Source organism: Arvicanthis niloticus, chromosome 16 (genome assembly GCF_011762505.2).
Source record: "Arvicanthis niloticus isolate mArvNil1 chromosome 16, mArvNil1.pat.X, whole genome shotgun sequence".
NCBI lineage: Eukaryota > Metazoa > Chordata > Mammalia > Rodentia > Muridae > Arvicanthis > Arvicanthis niloticus.
In genome coordinates this window covers 16,927,565-16,950,442 of record NC_047673.1, presented here as the reverse complement: position 1 = coordinate 16,950,442, position 22,878 = coordinate 16,927,565, and the positions used below count along the sequence as shown (strand labels likewise).

The following is a 22,878-nucleotide window of genomic DNA, read 5'->3' as shown; positions in this document are numbered from 1 at the left end:
ATAAGCCAATCCATTAGTTGTTTGCTTTTTAAATTTTATGTATTTTTTATTGGATATTTTATTTATTTACATTTTAAATGTTATCCCCTTTCCTGGTTTCCCCTCCAGAAACCCCCATCCCATCTTCCCTCCCCCTGCTTCTATGAGGGTACTTCCCCCACCCACCCACTCCTGCCTCCCCATCCTGGCATTCCCCTACACTAGGGCATCTCTCCAGATGTGGACATTTTAGCAGAAATGATTTTTCTAATCCACTAATGGAAACAGTTTCTGACTTATTCATGTCCTCAACTTACCCTGTCATTGGTCTATAACTTTTAATGTTGTGTAGGTTCTTGGTTAAGTTTATTCCTAGATATTTTATTTTTATTGTATAGATAAGATTGTTTTCACAAATATTTTTCCTTAGAGGGTAAATATGGAATTGTAATTGATTTTTGTGTTCTTCAAATGTACCGAGTTTGTTCTTAGAGGTCTTCGCTCTCAACAACAAGGCTTTGACATATAGCTCTGGATGACTTCACAACCATTATCGTCCTGCTTTCATCTCCTGGGTGCTAGAGTCATAGGTATACCCCACCCCATTGTGCCCAGCTTCGTTAATTAAGTTGTGCTTGTTTTAGTGGAGGCTTTAGGTATTTTAAATATACAATCACAGGTCTTTGGCTTCTTTTTTTGGCACTTGGGTGGTGCCATGTTTTTGGTGTTCCTAATGTGACTTGCATGGCTATGTCACCTCGGAGAGTGCTTCCGACTGTTCATTTCCTATCTTAGAGAAAGAGATGAGCGCTTCGTCCCAGGTATTGACATAGCTGTGGGCTTTTGTTATGCTGAGAAGCATCTTTGTATACTTAATAGCTGAAATAAATTTTTATCATTAATAGTTGCTGAATTTTGGGAAAATTTCACATCTTTTCTTGCATCTGTTGAGCCACCCTCACCCATCATGGATAAAGCCTACTTGCTTATCACATATGAGACCTCATTCATGTTCTTCTGTTGGATTCAGTTTAATGTTTGCATCTGTGGTCAAATGACTTCGGTTTGTCATTTTCTTTTCTGTCATTTCTTGGACTCAGTTTAATATCAGGATAATGTTCTCCTCGCAATATGACTTGGGAACTGTTCTTTAGTGCTCTGGTAGAATTGGAGAAGGACTTGTGCTGGCTTCTTGAAAAGCTTGACAGAGCCAGGTGTGCTGTTGCTGTCACTGTCTGAAATTGTTGTCACCCATACCTGTTTCTTGAAGCCCTTCTGTGGTTCTCTCTTCCCACAGTCTCAGAACTTACGTCTTATTTGTAGGTCCTTGATACCTCCTGAACTGGTTTCTGTGCAGCGTGAAAAGTGGAGATCTAAATTTAGCCTCTTAGCAACCCTCTGCTTTATTTTAAATACAATAATGTAACATATCTGTACAGATAATATTAAACATATATAAACCAAACATATGTATATATTTCCTTTTGTTTTTTGATACAGGCTTTCTCTGTGTAGCCCTGGCTGTCTTGAACCTCACTCTGTAGACCAGTCTGGCCTCGAACTCAGAGATCTGCCAGCCTCTGTCTTGTGAGTGCTGGGATTGAAGGAGTATATGCCACCACACCTAAATATCTATGTTCTTAATGTTTTCTTGATCTTCCCTTTTTAAGAACAACCCAGAAAGGTACTGGGGTCTTTGTAAATCTCTTCTCCATATGGCCAATCTTCCCTTTGTAAAGAAGCTATTTTCCATGGTCTAGGCTTTTGTATAAACAAAAACACATAATACAGTCTTTATTTGTATGTGGCTTGTATCACTCACCACAATTATTTGAACCCCCATTCATAATCTTGTATCAGTTGTTTGGTCTTCCCTTCATGGATTGATGGATACTTGGCTCATTCACAACTTGTAGCTAAAATAACTCAAGCTGCTGTGGATGTTCAGGTGCATGTCTTTATGTGAGTATGTACTTTGTCTCTTGGTTTATTTCCAGGAGTAGAACTGCTGGGTAATATAGTAGACTATATCTTCTAAAGAAAGAGCAAAACTGTTACCAAAATTAGCATCCGCTTCTTCACTCAGCTGCCAGTGAGCCCTTCTTCAACCAGACCTTTGCAAGGAGCTGGTGCCTTGCTGCATCCTAGTGCACTGTGGTTGCATTAGAATACTTCTCATAACTAACGATGCTAAAATGGCCTCATTAGTTATTATCTATACATCTTTGGAGAAATAGCTATTCAGAGTTTATGCCCATTTTTAGTTAGGATATTTGTCTTTTTGTTGTTCAATTATTTCTCTTTGGGCCATTTGTGAAATAGATTGTCTTTGATCTGAGTAGTATTTATTGCATTCGAGATATAAGTTCTTCATCATGTACTTACTTTGCAACTGTATTTTCCCTGTCCAAGGCTTGTCTTTTAACTCTCTTAACCATTGTTCAGAAAGTACAAGTTTTCAACTTGATGAAATTTAATGGGCCAACTTGCTTTTGTATAGACCATGATTTGAGTATTGTACATAGGAAAATAAAGCCCAACCTAAGTCCACAAATATTTCTTCCGAATACTCCTAGTTTTAGTGTTTACAATTAGATATGCATTGAGGTTGAGTTAAACTCTCTATGGCTGACAGAACTGCAGTCTCACGTGCAGCAGAGTGGTGTTTCACAGAACCTGTATAGTCTCAGACAACAAGTACTGGCCTTTTTCAATTCTACCCCAGTGTCTGAGAAGAATGTAACTATCCCTGAGTTGTGAGATCACCAATTATTCAATGTAAGCAATAGGAAGTTCTCATGTATTTGTTCTGAGTAAATATGTTTTCTCTGGTTGAGGAGCTATGCTCATGTGTGTGATGTTATATGTTCTGTGTGTAGAATAGACACCAAAGAGCTGGAAATTGGTATCAGCTTGGCACAGGTCTCAGAATCTTTGTCTGGGCATCTTTCCTGTCTCATTTTCTTGGGTGAGACCAACTTGCTTCCCTGGACTCCTACCCTTCCAGTTCTATTACACACACACACACACACACACACACACACACACACACACACACACACACAGATGCATGCATGCCCACAAACATACACAAACTCATGGGAACACACACACACACATGCAATCAAACAAACAAACAAACACACATGCATATGTGAACACACAAACATACACACACACACTGATAAAACTGTAGGGATAAGTAAAAAAAAGCAAACTCAGGAACTTTATGTTCTAATCATTGCCCTGCTTGAAATTTGTGGGATTTTTATGGCTGAGGTGTGTAAAAAGATTGGTGTGTCATTTGTGAGGCTGAGGGCATAGCTTCTTGGCAGAGGACTTGCCTACCTTACAAAAGGACCTGTGTCCCATTTCAACTACCACTAAAAAAGGTCATTCTCATCTTTCCTCAGACCCCATTGTGTGTTATTTATTGGTAACTGGTCTTGTTTTTTTTTTTTTTTTTTTTTTTTTTTTTTAGATAATACTGCTTACACAGTAGTCCAATTTTTATTTACAAAGTTGTTAAGAGTTTTATTTTTTTAATTGCTAATTGACATGCCATTTTCTCTTTCTTTCTAGAAGCAAATCAGATGACAACACTCACACCTACACCAGCAGGTGAGTACATTAAAAGATGGTGTGAAGAGAATGTTGAAAATGAACAAATGATCTGATTATAACTCATCATTACATTTTAGACATCTTAACTTTCAGCCAGTAAAGCAGTGCTTTAAAAAAAAAAAAAAAACAGACGAATACATTTAATAGTTTTGTTTTCAATAAGCCCTTCATTTATTTACTAATCTATTGGAAGTCTACTCCTCCCCCACCCCTTCCTGCAAAAAGCCTAAGAAACCAAATGCAACAGAGGAGATACCTAAACCCATAAGGAATAATAGTATCTAATATTTAGACCTGGGTTATAAGCATGCTGCTTGGGTAAACGAGCCAATGCCACTATCCATATCATGGTTACATTCTTCCCACCATACCTGCCGCTTCATGCGTCCTACCATGATGCTAAAGGACTAAATCCCAGAAACTGTAAACAAGCCTCGAATGAAATGATTCTGTTTATAAGGTTGTCTTGGTCATGATGAATTCACAGCAATAGAACAGTGATTAAGGCACAGATGGATATAAACCCATCTTGTATACATGCCTCATTTTCCATGTCTGTTCATCTGTTGATGAACATCTAGGATGATTCCACTTTCTGGTTGTTTTAGGTAAAGCAGCAGCAAATATGGATGAGCACGTATCTCTGTAGTAAGATATAGACTTTGGGGCATAAGCCTAGGAGTGGTACAGTTGGGACAAATGGTAGGTCTCTTTGTATATTTCTGGGAACCTCCACATTGATTCCCACGGTGGCTGAATTAGTTTACACTCCTGCCACAGTGTGTTACCCTTTCCCCAAGTCTTCACCAACATTTGTTGTTATTTGTTTTCTTGATGATGGACATTCTGACTAGGGTGAGGTGGTTATCTCAAAGTTGTTTTAATTTGCATTTGAATGATGTTGAACAGTTCAGGTAGTGTTTATTAGCAATTTACCTTTCTTCTTTTGAGAATTCTCTGCTCATACTCAGGACCACTTTTTGATTGGTTGGTTGTTTTTCTTGATGTTTAACTTCCTGAGTATTTTTGTTTTTGTGTCTGTTTTTTGTTTACTTTTTGTATTTTAATTTTTTTGTGAGATACATAGCCAGCAAAGATTTTTCTCCTACTTGGTGGGCTACCTCTTTACTTAGCAGTTTCCTTCTCTGTACGGAAGCTTTTTTAGTTTCCTAACATCTCATTTGTATGCATTCAGGATTGGATACCACACGTGGGAGCTCTGTCCTGGAGGACACTGGCTCTTCCCCTCTTGGCAGCCACTGAGTATGTGGAACACTACACCACAGGAACTGTGCAGAATTTCCCCTGCATATTTTGGTACATCGTGCCAGGTTTTTTTTTTTTTTATTTTTTTTATGTAACCATATTGTTGAGATTTTATGGGTGCATTTTTTCTCTGTCATGTCTAGGGGATGCTAACAGCAGGTGTCCCGAGCCTCTGGCCATCTTCCTGCCCCTTCTTGTGCAATTTTCCCTGAGCCTTGGGTCTAGGGGTTGTATTGCAGCTGCGTTATTTGGATTCAGGCTCCCGACAGTGACGACATCTCTGATTTTTGACCAGTTGTGGATCTTTGTAAAAGTCTCCATCTGCTGTAAAAGGAAGAGTCTTAAATGAGGGATGAGGGCAACAGTTATCTATGAGTGTAGGGTAGGTGTTTAAAGAATGGGAATTATGCTGGTTTGGGAACCTGGCAGTATTCAGTACTTTTCTAAGCCCCTCCCACAAGAGTGCTACCATTGTATCTTGGTGGGTATCCTGCTAGTCTAGCCAGTGTTGTAGTTCATTGGCTTTACAGCTGGGTGAGGCTCCCAAAGCCCTCCTCTCCTGGAAGCTTGCACAGCACCTTCCAATACTATGAGAACCGTTCCTTGCTGAGGAAGGAGGCTGTCACGCCATTTCTGTTTCTGGCTAGATTCTTCCAATTCTTGTGTTTAAATTATGTGGCATCATCACCAATAGGGACTTACCTTCCAATTGTTGGAGGCAACAAAGCACAATGGTGACAACCTCTAGTATTCTGGGGTCTCTCATTATACTTCCCAAAAGACAATTTGAGAGTTTTCTGGTGCCTGGTACTCTTTGTTAGGTAGTCTGTGGATCGTGGGGACCCTTAAATCACCCCCACTGTGGTGCCTTCATTTAAAGTGTATATATATATGTATATGTATGTATATATATATATATTTATATACATCCATATTGTGCTGGCTGATAACCAGGTTGTATCATTCCAGGGCTGGTGGTCCTGGGTAAGCAGCCTTCTCAGTGGCCTCTGCATCAGCTTCTGCCTCCAGGTTCCTGTCCTGTTTCAGTTCCTTTGAGGATGAATAGTGATGTGGAAGTGTAAGCCAAATAAACCCTCGCCTCCCCAAGCTGCTATTTATCGCAGCAATAGGAACCTCCCTAAGACACACATATATATTATGTGTAATTGTACCCCAAGTTAAAGACCCCTCCCCCCCCGTCTTTCCATTTACCCCATTCATAAGCCCTGTATCGTGCCATCATCCGCTCTAGAGCTCCTTCACCTAACTCCTCATGCCTGGTTTCTGAAACTACTTCCAGGCTATACGATGGCATATATATTTGGAGCTAGAAGTCACAAGGAGAGAACATGTGGGATTTGTTTTTCTCTGGTATGTGTGGAATAGAAGGCAGGAATTTTCCTTCGGTCTACTAGACTTCCCTGAAGTGGATGGCCATTCACATACGAAGCCAATAGACAATTTGGAGCAGCAGTTCTTCACCCCTGGGTTGTGACCAGTTTGGGGTCACATATCAGACATCCTACATATCAGATATTTACATTATGAGTCATAACAGTAGCGAAATTACAGTAATGGAGCAGCAACAGAATATTAGGGGTCACCACAGCATGAGGAACTGTACTAAAGGGTCGCAGCGTTAGGAAGGGTGAGAACCACCACCGACTTGGAATCTGAAAGGCACGGATTAACAACCCAGAATCAAATTTATATTCTGTGTTTAGGTGTGATGAGACAGAAACAAAGGTCTCTGCTGTCACCACACTCCTGTATCGTGTAGAACTGAAGACTTGTGCATGTGTTGTGTGTTTGTTGGTGAGCAAGAGTGCTGCTCACACATTTAAGTGTTTAGAGGTAACTTGGGTATGGTCTGTTCTGCATTCTCAAAGTGTATTAGTTTACTGAAACTTCCAGATACTAACCATTTTAATTTTTATTTAGATCCACACCAGAGTGTAATATGAAACCACAAGCCACTAAGTAAACATTTAGGAAGTATTTTCTCTAAGTAAATATGTTATAAACTAAGGATGAAAAATCATTACAGTTTACAAATAATTTTTTTCAGTGTGTTTTCAAGAAGCCACAGTTGATAAAATACTACATCAAAACAAACATTAATATTTATCAATCTAGGGGTGAGTGTTAGTTAACTGGCTTTTCTTTGGTTGACTGAACCTTATTTGATTGACTACTCTTGTGATACTAGTTACACGAGATAAGACGCACATCACTAGTTGGAAGAACTAACTCACAATTTGAACACTGTCAAGCCTTTATGCCGGGACACACAAGCAAATGTCACTACTCAGCTTGGATTGCAATTATCTGAAATATGAACAACTGAGTGAATTAAAGAGTTTAATTCTTTTTAATGGGTGTAGTTGACTCTGGATATACAAACACCCACTGGTTTAACAAGAAAACAAGTAGCAGTCAAGGGGCTCTTTCTTGGTCAGAACAGTGGGAGATGTGGAGTAGTGGGGGCAGAAGCTGGGACAGAAATGGTCAGATAGCACCACTGAATTACAAGCCTCTCCCCCCTCCCACCCCGTGTGTGTGTGTGTGTGTGTGTGCCTGCGAGCGCACACTGTGCTCTCTGGGGCTCTCAGGTCGACTGTGTGTGTGTGTGTGTTATGTTCTCTGGGGGTTCTCAGGTCGTGTGTGTGTGTGTGTGTGTGTGTGTGTGTGTGTGCCTGCGAGCGCACACTGTGCTCTCTGGGGCTCTCAGGTCGAGTGTGTGTGTGTGTGTGTGTGTGTATGTTATGTTCTCTGGGGGTTCTCAGGTCGTGTGTGTGTGTGTGTATGTGTGTGTGTGTGTGTGTGTGTGTGTGCGCGCGCGCTGTGCTCTCTGGGCTCTCAGGGTCATGCTTGCTCCTTTCTCCTCACCATTTCTCTTGGCAAATTAGAAAGATGGAGTGTGGTGGCTGTAAAACAGAAAAGAGACTCATGATGCTAACCTTTTTTTTTTATAATGATATAAAATAGAAATTTGACAGTTTCCCCTTTTTACAACTTTGGAGGAAAAGAGGAAGAGAGTGCCGTAAGAACCAAGGTAATATGATTTGCACAGATTGTACCCGGTGAACCTAAAAGGATGATTTCTTATTTATTTAGATCAAAATCTGAGGCAAGCAGTGCAACACTGATGAGCAGGTAAGTGTGTTAAGAAAGCTTCTTGAAATAAACACACTTGAAGTGGCACTAACAATTCATGGCTGGTTAATTCTTGAGCACTGGTTTGTCAATGAATGGCTAAAATGTTAAACCAATAAAGTGAACTATACTTACATTTACTAAAGTTGCCATTGCGAACGAGTGTGCAGACCTAGAGTTGCTGTTGCTAATGAATTATGTAAATAATTTAGTATGTTTTATTTAGCTTAGAAATCATCTAAGTGTTCTGGGACTTGCTCTAATCATTAGAATGAAGCTGAGGAATGAAGCCTAGCAGATCTAAGGATACCTAAATTTATTAATGAAGCAAAATCATGATAGATCATTTTGTCTGTAAGGCACCAGAGGTAGCAGCGTTTATGGCTCATGAGGTTTTAGACACAGGTGTGATTGTATATGCCTGGGACCCAGCGGTTCTCAACCTTCCTGATGCTGCGACCCTTTACTACAGTTCCTCATGTTGTGGTGACCCCTGACCATAAAATTATTGTCATTGCTACTTCATAACTGTAACGTTGCTACTGTTATAAATCATAATGTAAATATCTGATATTCAGGGTATCTGCATATTTGACCTTTGGAAAAAGGTTTGTTTGATCCTGAAGGGGTTGAAACCAACAGGTTGAGAACCACTGCTAACCCTTGCATTTGGGTAGATGAGGTAGGGAAGAGCAGGAGTTAGAGCAGTTTTGTCTAAGAGTCTCTCTCTCTCTCTCTCTCTCTCTCTCTCTCTCTCTCTCCAAAAAGTTAGCTATGTGGTCCTACCCTTCTCTTAAGCACAAGGTTACCCAATACCAAGTGGTCTAGTGGTCTTCAAATCATGTGCACTCAAGCAACACTGAATGGACTTAGCAGGTTGTGTTTATATACTTACTCACATATTCATAACAACAGTAACTCAAGAAGAGGAGGCCAGGGATTTGAGAGGACACAAGGGGGCTTGGCACAGTAGGAGTTGGGGAAAGAAAGAGAAGAGAGGGAAACCGTGTAATTATATTTTAGTAGTAAAGAACAGTAAGACAGCTGTCAGGGTGTCACAGGTCTGTAATCTCAACTCGTGGGAGGTGGAAGCTGGGAAGATCAGGGGCTCACAGTCACCCTCAGCTACTTAATGAGGACAAGGTCATCCTGGACTACACGAGGACCAACTTCAACAGAATAAATAAAGGCTTAGAGCATGGTTTATAACACAAAAGGCAGAAAGATACAGAAAAATAAAAGTATTTAAAATTTAAAAGTAGATACATTAACACACTATAAATATTTCATCATATCTGAAATGTGTAAATGCTACTTCATTATAAGCATTTCTGATTCAAAATAAAAAATTCCAAAAAACGAGTACGAGACAGTTAGTTGTGGCCAAAACCAATGCAACGAGCATACAAAATCCAAAGCTTTGCTTCAGAAACTCTGTTGGCACACAGTGAGAGAGCATGCTTTCTCTTAGCAGCCCCTTTTGTAATTTCACTGGGGCTGTGTTTGGAGCTGCTGCCCTGAACTTTTTTTTGTCCTGCAGTTAATTGCTACCCCTTCAGGAGGAGGAGGATGACACCCAGGGGCTCACTGAGAGATGAAGAGTCCACGTTCTTCCCTCTGTCAAAGCTAAAGGAACTAATAAACTGAAAGTGGACCAATTTGCAGGCTTGCTGATCTGTTTTGTGTGTGTGTGTGTGTGTGTGTGTGTATGTGTGTGTGTGTTTGCATGCCATTTCCTGTATCTTGGCATTTAGCCCATGGGCCATTGTAGTTGGTTGGGGTGCCCTGGGGTGTGGGTGTGTCCGGGAAGTCAGTGGTGTCAACTGTGGGTCTTCTTCAATGACTCTCTGAACTCTTCCTGTTAACTCTCTGCATCCCACCTCCAACACACACACACACACACACACACACACACACACACACACACACACACACAAACACTTTTCAGCCTAGCTTCCTGGGTCAAATGCCTGAATCAGAGCCATCCTGGGTGTGTACCCTGTATCCCTGGTCTTGGATAGGAAGAAACAAGGTGAGTGTTAAGATTCATTTCTCAGCTTCCTGGCTATAGGCTCAATACCATGTCTTCTTTCCTGTGGTGGACTGTCACCCTCTGACTGTGAGCCAAATGAAATCTTCCCCATCCCCCCTTTCATAATTCACTTTTGTCAGGTATTCCGTCAAAACAATGAGCAAGATAACTGTTACAGGTGCCCGCTTCTCAGCAAGGCTCAGACTTTCAGCTTCAAGTATCCACACAGGAAGGCAAGCTTCAGAAATTGCCTGGTCAGATCAATCCAGTTGCTAGGAAGCTAGGGACAAGGACAAGTATGGTGGGTGCCCAGGAGCCTCCTCACCTGTGAGTAGCGAAGGCTGCAGACTGTGCTATGTGACAAACTGGAAAAGATCTAGAGTCTCTTGAAGAGACGTGTTTCTGGGCATGTCAGTGAGGGATTATCTAGATCATGGTGATGGAGATGGGAAGATCCACCATAAATGCCTCTGGTGTTGGAATGTCCCTCTCCAGTATGCTTGGGAGTGTGGGGTAGCGTGTAGAGCGAGTTTGTAAAGACTTCAGTCAGCTCCAGCTGATTCATATTTCTTAAGGTGTAGTGACTGGGATGGGGGTTGTGGGAGGACCCATATTGGTTCTGGACATGTAGCAAGAAGACTGTTGACTGCAATGATAAAGGATGGTGTTTTGTTTATGAAACCTTTTTGTTTTTAATAACGTTTCCACAAGTGTCAGAGTTTGGTTCTCATGGGAACCAAATGAGCTGCTGTCATTATGCAGTTCATCTCTGTCCAACAATGTAGACTTCTGGAAGCCCTCTACCCTCAGGAACTTCCTTTTCTCCTTAATGGTCTTTCAGAGTCCAAGGTTAGAATCCCCCCTCCCCTTGGCTGATTGGTAAGAACTGCAATGAGGGTGGGGGTTTAGGAGAAAGGAGTCTTTCTCCTCCTCCTTCTCTTTTTCCTCCTCCTCCTCTTCTTCCTCTTCTTCATCCTCCTCCTCTTTTTCTCCTACGTATTCACTTTACCACTGCTCACTGCCCCCCTCCCAGTCACCTCCTCCTACAATCCTTCTCCCATCCTCCTTCCCTTCTCCTCTGAGCTGTTGAGGGCCTCCCTAGGTCTTCTACCCCCTCCTCCTTCCACCCTTCAAGTCTCTGCGAGGCTAGGCACTTTCTCTTTCACTGAGGCCAGTCAGCCCAGCTAGAAGAACGTATCTCACATGCAGACAACAGCTTTTGGGACAGCCCCAGCTTCAGTTGTTCAGGACTCACATGAAGACTAAGCTGCACATCTGTTACATATGTTGGGCAGGCCTAGGTCTGTCCTGTGTATGTTCTTTGCTTGGTAGTTAAGACTCTGAGAGCCCCTCCCCTAAGGGTCCAGGTTAGTTGACTCTATTCGTCTTCCTGTGGAGTTTCTACCTTTTCTTAGGGACCCCAATCCTTCCTCCTATTCTTCTGTAAGAGTCTCTAAGCTCCATCCACTTTTTGGCTGTAAGTGTCTGTATCTGTCTGAATCAGTTGCTGGATGGAGCCTCTCAGAGGGCAACATGGGAAAAGCCTTTCTTAAAGGGCCCCGGTCCCTTTTGTCTATATTGGCCAAAATCTGCCATGACTTCCTTTATTCACCCCTCTCAGAGATCAACACTGACCACTATAGGAGATGTTGGCGATGACTGATCTGGTTACTTCCTGTGAAAAAGGAATACTTTAGGGAGTCAACCAGAAAGAGACAGGTGAGTCCCCAAGGGCAGGAAGGTCTCTCAGGCCAGTCAGAAGGAAGGGGCTGTTTTTGAATTCAGTTGGTTGTGCAACCTAGGTCTCTAGGGTGCCAGAGAACCATTACATGTGTAATGCAGACCAGGTAACTTCTGTACAACAGAAGAATGAAAGTCTATGAAGAGTGAAATCATTAGAACAATTATAATTCCTAGTGAGAATATTATTTAAACACACACACACACACACACACACACACACACACACACACACACACACACACAGAGTTGGTGCAGTTTTGCCCTCATTTGAGTAGGAAAACAAATACAGAAACTATTCAAAACCCTCCTCAGGCTTTGTCATGAACATCAATCAGTAAGGCAGTTTCTTGCCACCTTTGTCCACTGCATGGTGGATATCATGGTGAAGGGTGTGCACTCAAAGGCTCAAAAAGCTCATTGGTCATCCGAGTTCAGAGGCCAACCACAACGTCTCATCTGCCACCACCTCATGGGAAACACTAGAGACAAGTTAACAGAGGGAATACTTCCATACCATGATCAACATGTCTTATTCAGAGAAGAAAACTGGACCAGAATTAACCATACAGGGAGCTGTAGAACATACGGGCAAATGCTTAGAAATCCCACATGAAGGATCTATAACAGTAAATACCACTTTCTGTATACCAAAGGTACTGATTGTGGCCAAGTCTGGATGAAATCAGGGTCCCATTCTTATTGGAAAAAGCCAAAATATTCCTCTTTCATAGTCTAGGAGACAGATATAAATCCCATTGGGTTCTGTTTTTGTAAAACTGCCCCATGATTTCCCACAGGCATGAGTATTCTGGACAACTGTACCTAATTCTGTGTTTGGTGACTGAAAACTTGAACATTTCACACAGGGAACATAAGTTAATACAATATGCCATGTTACAGTTATGAGGGGCTTCCAGGAGCCATTTAGGTGTCCAATGGTTATGGACTACTCTTTAGTTACACCAAGGCTAACAGCAGTGAATTTCTTCAGGGAATTTGGAATTTCATTAAAAAGAATGTTTCTCATCTTCTGTGCTCCTACCATCCAGTAAAGATATCCACCCATACTAGTACCAAATGGGTTTTAAGTGTCACCAGTGCGTGTGTAAAATCTATTGGCCAGTCTTTCCCTAGACATTTCAGTCTCTGCATGCCACAGTGGGGCAGGTTAACAGTTATGGGACTAGTCATTTGACAGATGTTGAATCCTAAGCTATCTAAATTGAAAACCTCTGACATTGCTCTCACTGCAGACATTCTTTAAACTAGTTGAGTGGAGTTTACCCTTTCCAGGTGGTGTTTAGTAGAGGGATTTTAAAATTCTACCAGTATAGGGATTGAGACAGCCATAGATGACCATCATCAATAACTGTAAACTTCTAGAGAAACAAGGCTGGATCTCATAAGTCCACTACAGCCTTGGAGTGTTTGGTAAATGTTCCCCTTTCGTAGGACAGATGGGAGACACAGGAGGAGGGGAAGAGAATTCAAATTTAGGCTCACTCTTCCTCAACAAACCAATCCAAGAGGAAGCTGCAATATCTTTATTTCTTAATGTATTATTGATAGAAACACCACAAAAACAAACAAGTTAAAAAAATCAAGCCAATGATGGAGCTAAATTCTTCTCAAAAGATGAAATACAGTTCAAGAAAATGTTCAATATCCGTAGTCATCAGGAAAACTCAAAACGACTTTGAGATTCGATCTTATACCAGTCAGAATGGCTAAGATCCAAAAACAAAAACTAACTAACCAATCAACCAACCAACCAACAAACCAACCAACCAACCAACCAACCAACCAACCAACCAACCAAGGTGGGGAAATGTCAGGAGCCATAATGGAACAAGCTAATAATTAGCAGATGATCATCCTGAAATGCTTGCCTCAGATTATTATATAATCTTTGACGAGTATGCCACATTAGCAAGGCTGTGGCGGACATAGTTTTAAGAAAGATTCCTGCTATTAATAAGCTTTTCCTATTATTATTATTAAACATATGTAACAATCACTAAGCAATAGCACACCCCTTTGTAGCAGATCTCTGCAGATCCATGAAGATGTACTGTCTTGTAGTGATACTATATAGACAAATAGATGACTTAATGATGATCCTATCTTATGTCTTAATCCTATCCTATGTCTTAATGATGATCCTATAAGAATTCCTAAAATTATATCAATGATTATTAAGCTCTTTTATAACGGGACTGCTGTTAAGTCCCTCAGGCATAGTCAAAACTGCAGTGAGAACTCTTGTCAGTCTCCCGAATGTTATCAGTTAAATGCCCCAAGAGAGATAGTAACCAGACTTTCTCCTGCTCAGAGCACATTCCAAGAAGTTGTAAAGCAATTAACCAAGGTCACTAAAAGAAAATTAACAATTTATTATAGGTACCAGGACAGAAGAGAAAATACTGCCTGGGTTTATCTATACAAAACTCCACTAATTTCTTAAGTTATAGTTTCAAACTTTCAGTGAACCTGTGGAGCTCGACAGGTGATGAATGTCTAGTTAGATATTTACTCCTAATGGACATGCATGTAAACATTCTGTGTTGTAAACTTTTATTTCAATTTATGATTTGAATTTTGGTGTGAACTTGTAATGAACTTTGTAACATGTGACCATGTACTCTGAAAGATGTATACTGAAGAGAAAGACAAAGGCGACGTTTGTTAGGAGCCTTTGTCCTTTCCTTTTCTTTTCCCCCTGACTAGAATTTTTCTCCCTTAGAATTCTTACTTTTGTTAGAATTTTTTCCTTTTCCCCACTTAGGACCTTTCCACCTTTCCCCTCAGATAGTTGCATAGGATACTTTTTACACTTAAATAAATCTATAGCAACTTTTTAAAGTGTCTTTTCTTCCTGAGATCTCAGACTAGCAAGTTAGACTAGTAAATTAGAGCCCAGCAGTTCCTGCTGAGTTAGAACAGAGGCCACATTGCCTAATCCTCTGCTGTTAGGCTACAGGTGTTAATCACCTAAGCCTGCAGTCTCCTACCCTCAGAAGAAGTTTTAAGGATAGTACAAGGCTATTCATTGAACTCCTTGCTAGTTTTAGGGTTAAGATGCAAGTGCCAGAAACAGCAGTTTCCAGCCACAGGATTGCCGATGGCAGGTCAGCTACAGTAGCATAGGAAGTGAACTTTTCTAGCATAGATAAGCAAAACTTTTATGACAGCAACCCTAAAAATCTTGTAAGGCCCAAAGCCTTACCCGGAATCTCGTAAGATCAAATCTTATCCCCGCCAAACGCTCTTCCACCTCCCATCTACTCCCGGAGGTTGCCTCAAGAAGAATCGGAGGAGGAGAAGAAAGAAGAAGCTGCTTTTCCCCTCTCACCCAAGCCGGGGCTGGCCCCGGGCAGGGAAAGGGGGATGTGTATTCATTGCTGGTGGAAGTCCAAACTGGTCAGCCACACAGAAATTAGTATGGAGATAAAACATAGATCTACCGTATGATCCAGCTAGACATTTACTGCAGAAATGCTTGATTATCCTTGCTGCTCTATTCATAATATCCAGGAGACAGATACAGCCTAGATGTCCATCAATTCATGAAAGGAAAATGATAATGTGGTATATCTACCCAGTGGAATATTATTCAGTTATTAAGAAAAACAAAATTTTTAGGGAAATGGATGGAGCTGCAAACAATCATTCTGAGTGAGGTAGCCCAGACTGAGGAAAATAAATAGCACATTTTTTTTAAATCTCATTTTTGTAGGTTTCTCTACACAGAACAACCAGAAAAACTTAGTGGGATGTGGACATGTTTGGTATTACTGCCATTTTAACAACAGTAAATACTGGAATCTGTTGAACGTGGGGTGTTTATAGATATATAAATGAAGAGATATTTTATAGCTGCTACTTAACACACATTAGCTATTCAACATACAGGATTTTATAAGAATCCCTTGGCTAGGGCCCATCCAAAGGCAATAGCATTTTGTTGTTGAGGTCTGTTTTTCTCAGTCCTTCACTATTTTGTTTTCAGTGAGTGATACAACAGAGAGCCTACGCTAGTTATATGTACAACCCTGCTATGCTATGGTGATACCCAACAGAAACAACTAAGGAGAAAGGGTTTATCCTGGACCATAGCTTCAAAATATTTTGGTCCATGGAGTCTAAGAAAGAGTGGATGCTTCTTATGGTGGATGTGTATGTAGAAGCTGCTCAAGTCATTATGGACTTGAAGGGAGGAGGAGGTGGGAGAGAGTGGGCCCTACTCTCAACCTCCCTAATGCTGTAAACAGTTACTCATGTTGCGGTGACCCCCCAACCATACAATGATTTTGCTATTTCATAATTGTAATTTTGCTACTGTTATGAATCACAGTGTAAATATCTGATATGCAGGACATCTGATATTTAACCCCTGTGAAAGGGTCATTTGACCCCAAGGGGGTCGCAATCCAAAGGTTGAGAGCCACTGCAGGAGAAAAGAGAGGAAATATCAGGGGCCATGTAGAGCTCTTGAAGGCCTTCATCATTGACTTCTGTCAGATAGACCCTGCCATTTAAAGGCTCCAGAGCCTCTCTGCATAGCCCTACCACATGAAGAGTCAGCATTCACAATTTGAGACACCAGGGCCATTTCTATTTGAAACTGCGACAGAAGCTGTGACCATGTGAGGCATAGAAATGGCATCATTCAGTGATAGTGTGCACTGGAGGTTTTGCAGGCACCCACATGAGACATTAGTTTTTTGGTCCTGTTGGAAACATCAGGAACTTGAACAGACATAGGAATCTGACTAGGTCAACAAAGGTCATGTTTCTCCAAACCATTAGGAATGCCAGGCAAGTATCTCACCTTTTAGGCTCAGGCATGTTGGGAAGTCAGAGAGAGCACACCTCTTTCTCCTAATTTAAGGCTAACTTGAACTCTGTCTCCTAACTTTATTTGTGCAGGCCAATATTTTATCTGTCCCCTTTGTGCACGCTTGTCATGAATGACCTCTCCAGTCACTAATTCATTAAGCAACTGTCCATTCGACTCATTCTGTTCTGTGTGACTTATGCCTTAGTTGCTTACCATTCCTAATTTATTGTTTGTTTTCTTTTACCATGGCAAAGTAATTTCAAAGCAAACTTATTAAACACATTTTATCTTTTCCAACAGAATTATAGATAATGTGGGGTGTGGCTAGATTTTATTCATAAAATCATAGCCAAATTATGATTTGGGCTAGGGCCTGTGGACACTAGGAAATAACTATATTTCTTCTAGTACATGACTTGTTTTTGAGAATTTATTATACCATTTGCACCCTTTCTGCCCTTCTGCTCCCTCTAGTGCACCTACTCCTCTTGAATTCATAACCTTTTAAATAATATTCCTTTAAACACACACACACACACACACACACACACACACACACACGCAATCTATAGGGTCTATTTAGTGTTGTATGTGCATGTGCTTCAGACTGAGAATTTGAGACTGAAAAATCTTCTGCTCCCTGGAGAAAACTGGTTCTTCAGCTCCCAGCAGCCTTTGAGTGCCTGTAGCTCTTCATTTAGGGACCAGGCTTATTAAAGTTCCCTCCATCGACACTATGGTAATGACTGCTGTCACTATGCAGGACTTGGTTAGGTAACAGTATGCTAAGATTTCATAGATTCAGCTTCACCTGTCATGTCTAGAGGACACTGTCTCATAGCAAGAGTCCTGGTTTTCTTGCTCTTACAAATTCTCTGTCCCCTTCCTCATGGCTTTCCCCATGGGAGTATTGCAGATGTATCAGTTGTGGCTGAGCATCCACAGCCACTTATTCTCTGCATTTTGACCAGTTGTAGATTACCAAGGACCAGCCTTGGAGGTACAGGATCTGAGAGGGGGTTCTGAGAGAAGAGGTCTATGAGAATGGTGGGGAAAAAAAGACTAGAAGTGAAATCATGGGTTATAAGCTGATGGCCTATGTTCTGCTGGAGACAGCTCTCCAGATTGCTCTCTCTCCAGACAGCTTTCTCTTACAATTCTAAAAACTCTCTGGATAGCTCATCTCATGCAGATCAAAAACCCAGGCTTTTATTTACATATCAGTTCAGTCATTACTCCAGGTTCCCTTTTGATTATCCCATGAACCAGCATTCCATGACTCCAGCCCCTAGAGACAGCAAGCACACATTGTAAATGAATTCAGAGATCTTCCTGCCTTTGTAAGCACAGACAATAAGCTAGCTGTGTGGGATCCCGTCATGAGATTCCCATTTCCACCATGCCTGGGCCCAAACTAGCTCTGTTCTAGGCTGACCTTTAACTCAGGAATCTGCCTGCGTTTGTATCTTTCTGAGAAGCTGGCTGATAATGCAGCTGCCTCTGTTCTTTTAGGTCCATGAAGCCTCCCATATGATTCATATTGCATCCTTATATTTTGCATAGTTGAGAAATTATATATTTTTGAACGCTTATTTTCAGAGCTCTTTCCCACAGCCTTAAGAACTGTCCTGAGGGTCTCAGCATTTACCATTTTTTGCTAAGGACATAGACACACCCTCAACTCCCTGGACTCATGTTGTCTTTGCTTATCATGGAGGCACTAATCTTAACAGCAGGAGCATTCCCTGAAGGAGGAACATGAAAATATGTACATTATCATCCAAACAAGCCTTATACCTCAGCAACCATTGACAGTCTTAGAGGCCCACGCTTTGACAGCTCTGTTCCAGAGTGAGAACCATGTCACACTGTCCCTTGAATGGCCAAGCTGGGCTCGGCAGTGGATCCCTATCATAGTCTCCATTTCTTGTCAAAAGAAGCTTCTTTGATGAGTGATGAGAGCTATACTTACCTGTGGGTATCAAGATAAGTATCTAGATGCACTTAGAAATTATCTTGGTTTAGGAAAATTGCAGTATAGATTCTTCTACTCTAGAGTCTATGGTCTCCTCAGTCATGGGTACTTGGCTAGGTTTATACAAAATTTACCAAGCTTGAATTTCTTCATATTGAATGGACCTTAAGTCTTCCTATTAGACAGCTGTCCATTATCCCGAGATAAAAGTGCTGTACTTGCACTTGGGGGCTGTCTTGCCATGCTGGTCATTGTGGTTGCTCTTCTCCTTTGGGAGCTTACAGAGCATAGTCAGATACTAGGAGAACCCAGCCTCAGCAGGAGGCTTCCAGGACAGATCTACAACAACATGGCCTTGTGTTCAAAATGTGGTATTTTCAGCAATATGATCATACCTTCAAGTCCTGCAAGGCAACTAAAGACTTGGACCCACTTGACCAAAAACTGCAAAGGAGGTTGTCCATTGCCTGATACTGGGATTTCTGGTAGATTATATCTCTTGGGAAGAGCATTATCACTCAGTGTGTATAAATCCATTTAAAAAAATTGTAAATATGCACGCTATATTTTTTTAAGTTAGCTTATAAAATATTTCCTGTAGCTTTAAAAAATATTCTTAATGTTATTTATCTTTTCCTTTGTTTCCCTTTCTCAGTTAAGTTTCTTGTCTTCTCCTCTCGTAGTACCTATGTCCCATCATCGCCTTCCCTGGGGTTCCACCCCTCCTCCCTTCATGGTTGCTTTCTGTTTTCCTGGCTTTTGTAATTTCTTCAGTTTATATGCCCACATCTTTAAAAGACCAATACAAGGAGAAACGCGAGGTTGCAGAATTAGAGGGTGATAATATGATCTTGCAGAGAATATTTTGAAAATCTGTGTTTGACCAACGAGTATTTTAGGCAGTTTCTTGTATGCAGCTGTGGAAAGGATAAGCCATGCTAGCAACATTTTATTGTTCTCAGTTGTTGGGACAGTATGCCGAAGTATCCTGGAAGATGTGTGGCAGCCGTCAGCAACCTGAACATTTTCATACATCTTTTCCTCAGTGATGTGGAAATTATTTTTAAAAGACATGATAAACGATACAAAGAAAATCCTTACCAGCTCTCCCTCCCCTGAAGAGTAAACCTGTAGGCAGCTGCCTTCCTTTTTATAGTCAGAGGGATGGTTGGTGCTAGCAGCCTACCTGAATCTATGCCTCTAATTCTCCTGCCCTTTCTGCTCTGGTTTCCTTAGCGACAACCCTGCAGGTTCAGGTGCGGGAGCTTCCGTTACTGGCCCCAACGCCCGCCCACCTGGCCTGATACTAAGCTCCAGGACCACCAAGGGAGCCATGTTCCTCCTTCTTTTGCTGGTTATGCATCTTAATGGGCTGCAGGCAGGCCAGAGTGAGTACAGAGATGGAAGCTGCTCCCGGCTTTTGGCTTCTGGCTTCTAAGGGGCAGAAGTGAAGTCTGCAACCCCAGCTCTTTGCACTAGCCTTGCTTTCCTTTTGCTCTTCTTTGGCTGCAAAGCATTCCCTGAAGTGGGACGGGTTTCGAAACTGTAACATAGATAACAATGGATCCTATTCCAGCTCCCAATTCTGTTACTATGTAAATGATAATCTTGACTCAATTTATTACCACAAAGAAACTGGCTTTTTTTGTTTTGTTTTCTTTAAATTCCTGGTTTGTCAACTGCTGCCCTCTACAGGCTTTCTTGACTAACTTCTTTTAAAAATTTTTAATTATTATTATTTTTTTCATATTCTCCCCCTCCCTCAGATCCTCAGTACCGCCGCCCTACTCACTCTTCATATTCTTTCTCTTGTCTCAGACAAAAACCTCCAAATAAACTCAAAACCAACCAACCAACCAACCAACCAAACAAACAAAAAAAACTTAACAAGATAAAAAAGTACCAGAGTAAAACAAACAAAGCACACAAAAAACATGGAGTTCCTTTACTGGCCAACTTTTCCTAGGTATGGGGTCTTCGCGGAGTGTGGCTGACACACCTAGTGTCAGTCCATTGGAGAAAACCGACTTTGCCATACTTAATAACCGCCATTCTTTCAGCATGAGTCTATGTTCCTAAGTGTTTTACAACGCTGAAGTTTGGTATTTGAGTAATTTAGCTGTGTAGCTCAGAGGAGGGAGGAGAGGAGGGAGGGAAGGAGGGAGGGAGGAATAGAGGGGAGGACATTTAATAGACAGTGTGAAAGGTAAAGGAAAAGATGTATAAACCACTTAAAACAATTACTAATGTAGAGAAAGAGATGAACAATTAGACTCAAAAGATATCCAAACAGTATCACTTATTTTTACTTTTAGATCCTCACAAAACCACCCTCCAGACAACTGTTCCTGAAAAGATCTCATCACCAGATGTGGAAAAAGATCCAGAAAACCATGTAATGTCAAAACCATCTTTTATATGGTAGCTCCTGTGAGGTTGTGCTCATCATGACCCAAGCTGCTTAGATAGAGGTAGTGGGTAGAGCCCAGGGAAGCTCCACTACAGCAGAGCATTGTGAGATAAGAGCTTCAGGGATGGGCACCCCACAGATGCCAAAAAGGCGGCAAGCAACAGGCTTGTCCTACCCAGGCTACAATTAGGATGAGGCTGGGATACGAGGGAACTGATTCTGAGGATGAGGTGAAGCTCGATGTCTGTTACAGAATGGTGACTGGGAGTATCTGGCTAAGCCAAAAGATAGCAGTTTATTAACACTAGGCAAGCTTCTGCCTGCCACAGGTGCTAAGCCTAGCTCTCAGTTTAGAATCTTGAAGACTCAGAAATCCACATGGGATGGGAAGACAAAAGACCCATGTGTGTGTATGTGTGTGTACATATATATGTATATATGTGTATATATATATATATTTTGTCATTCCTTTAAAATATACAGTGAATCAAACACATGAGCTAGTACGTGACTGATATTTTAAAAAATATTCTTGTTACAGATGGCTTATCTTATTATAATAAATGAAGAACCCCATTTCATCCATCTTAAAAAACAGTAAGTAATTATTTTGCTATTCCAAATGTTAAGGTTTTGACTTTTACAAGAGTTATGGTCATAATCATTTCAGTTCAAATGTATTAATGGCTACTGAATGTTGGCCACTAGACAAGATCCTAGACATAATAAGAGAATCAAACAAGGTCCTTAGAGCATTTATAGATCAGGAAGACATCTTCCAATGCACCAGTTCTAAGAAGCAGAGTTTTAATAAAATTTGGTGGGAAATGTCTAAGTAGTGTTCTTTCCAAGTCAGGGAGTCCTTTTGGAATAGAGACAGGTTGCAGCTTGATAAAGGACAGAGATCAAAGACTTTGGAAAAGAAAGTAGAACCATTGTTTTTAAGAACTTGGAGAAGGACTTGATGGTACCTGCCTGTAGACCCAGCATTCAGTTGTGTCTACATAATTGTGTTAAGGAGGAAGAGGTGGAGGGGGGAAGGAGGAAGAGGGGGAGTTGGAGAAGGAGGAGGGGGAACTGGAGGAGGAGGAGGGAGGAGTTGGAGAAGGAGGAGGGGGAACTGGAGGAGGAGGGGGAGCTGGAGAAGGAGGGGGAACTGGAGGAGGAGGAAGGGGAAGTAAAAGAGGAAGAGGAGGGGGAACTGGGGGAAGAGGAGGAAGAGGAGAAAGAGGAAAAGGAGAGGGAAGTAGAGGAGAAGGAAAGGTAGGGGAAGGTGGGGGAGGGGAGGAGATGTGGGGAGGGAAGGAAGAGGAGCAACAATGACTGGGATTTACTGAGCTGACTGAACATAAATTTGTAGTGAGATCAAGAGAATCATTTAAACTCAGTGTGAATCCCACATTCTAATTTAGAGATTCAAGAATAGCATATGAATTTAATGAATGGCAAAAACAAAGATTTGAAAATCCCTGGACGTTGAAGCCTGTATTATTTTTTCAGTTGAGTTAGCTACCTGTGCATTTTACTATTTTCTCTATTCAAAGACTAATATCATTGACGGGAAGATATTTAGACAATAGAATATAGCAGGCTGAGAGCTATATTCAATTTGTATATGTTAATTTGTATATGAAGACTTATCTTTTACATTTACTCCATTGCAAGTTGTTTTCAGGATTTTTTTTTTTTTTACATAGATCATTTATAATTTCAACTACAATGGTTTATACTTATGACAAACATGATGTTCGACATTCTCAACCCTTGTCAGCTCTGGTAAGCCATAAGATTTTCTTCCATACAGACTTGTTATTTGGGCTTTCTCTTAAAAGTGAACAATCCCTAATTACTTT

At 41.2% G+C, this 22,878-nt stretch overlaps 2 protein-coding genes across 4 annotated transcripts in view; both read left to right on the top strand.

Moving 5' to 3' along the window:
- The window catches only part of LOC117721719 (disintegrin and metalloproteinase domain-containing protein 32-like), a 110,632-nt gene extending 100,945 nt beyond the window's left edge, over positions 1–9,687 (top strand). Inside the window, exons 20-22 of the mRNA XM_034520517.2 lie at positions 3,562–3,600; positions 7,987–8,025; positions 9,566–9,687. Coding sequence (XP_034376408.1) covers positions 3,562–3,600; positions 7,987–8,025; positions 9,566–9,569 — 82 coding nt within the window. The 3' untranslated portion in view covers positions 9,570–9,687. The remainder of the gene's footprint in view (positions 1–3,561; positions 3,601–7,986; positions 8,026–9,565) is intronic.
- Positions 9,688–19,869: 10,182 nt separating this feature from the next.
- The window catches only part of LOC117721752 (disintegrin and metalloproteinase domain-containing protein 5-like), a 77,880-nt gene continuing 74,871 nt past the window's right edge, over positions 19,870–22,878 (top strand). For all 3 annotated transcript variants that reach the window (XM_076913918.1, XM_076913919.1, XM_076913920.1), the window contains exons 1-4: positions 19,870–20,003; positions 20,931–21,010; positions 21,567–21,622; positions 22,723–22,801. In XM_076913918.1, coding sequence (XP_076770033.1) covers positions 19,949–20,003; positions 20,931–21,010; positions 21,567–21,622; positions 22,723–22,801 — 270 coding nt within the window. In that variant the 5' untranslated portion in view covers positions 19,870–19,948. The remainder of the gene's footprint in view (positions 20,004–20,930; positions 21,011–21,566; positions 21,623–22,722; positions 22,802–22,878) is intronic.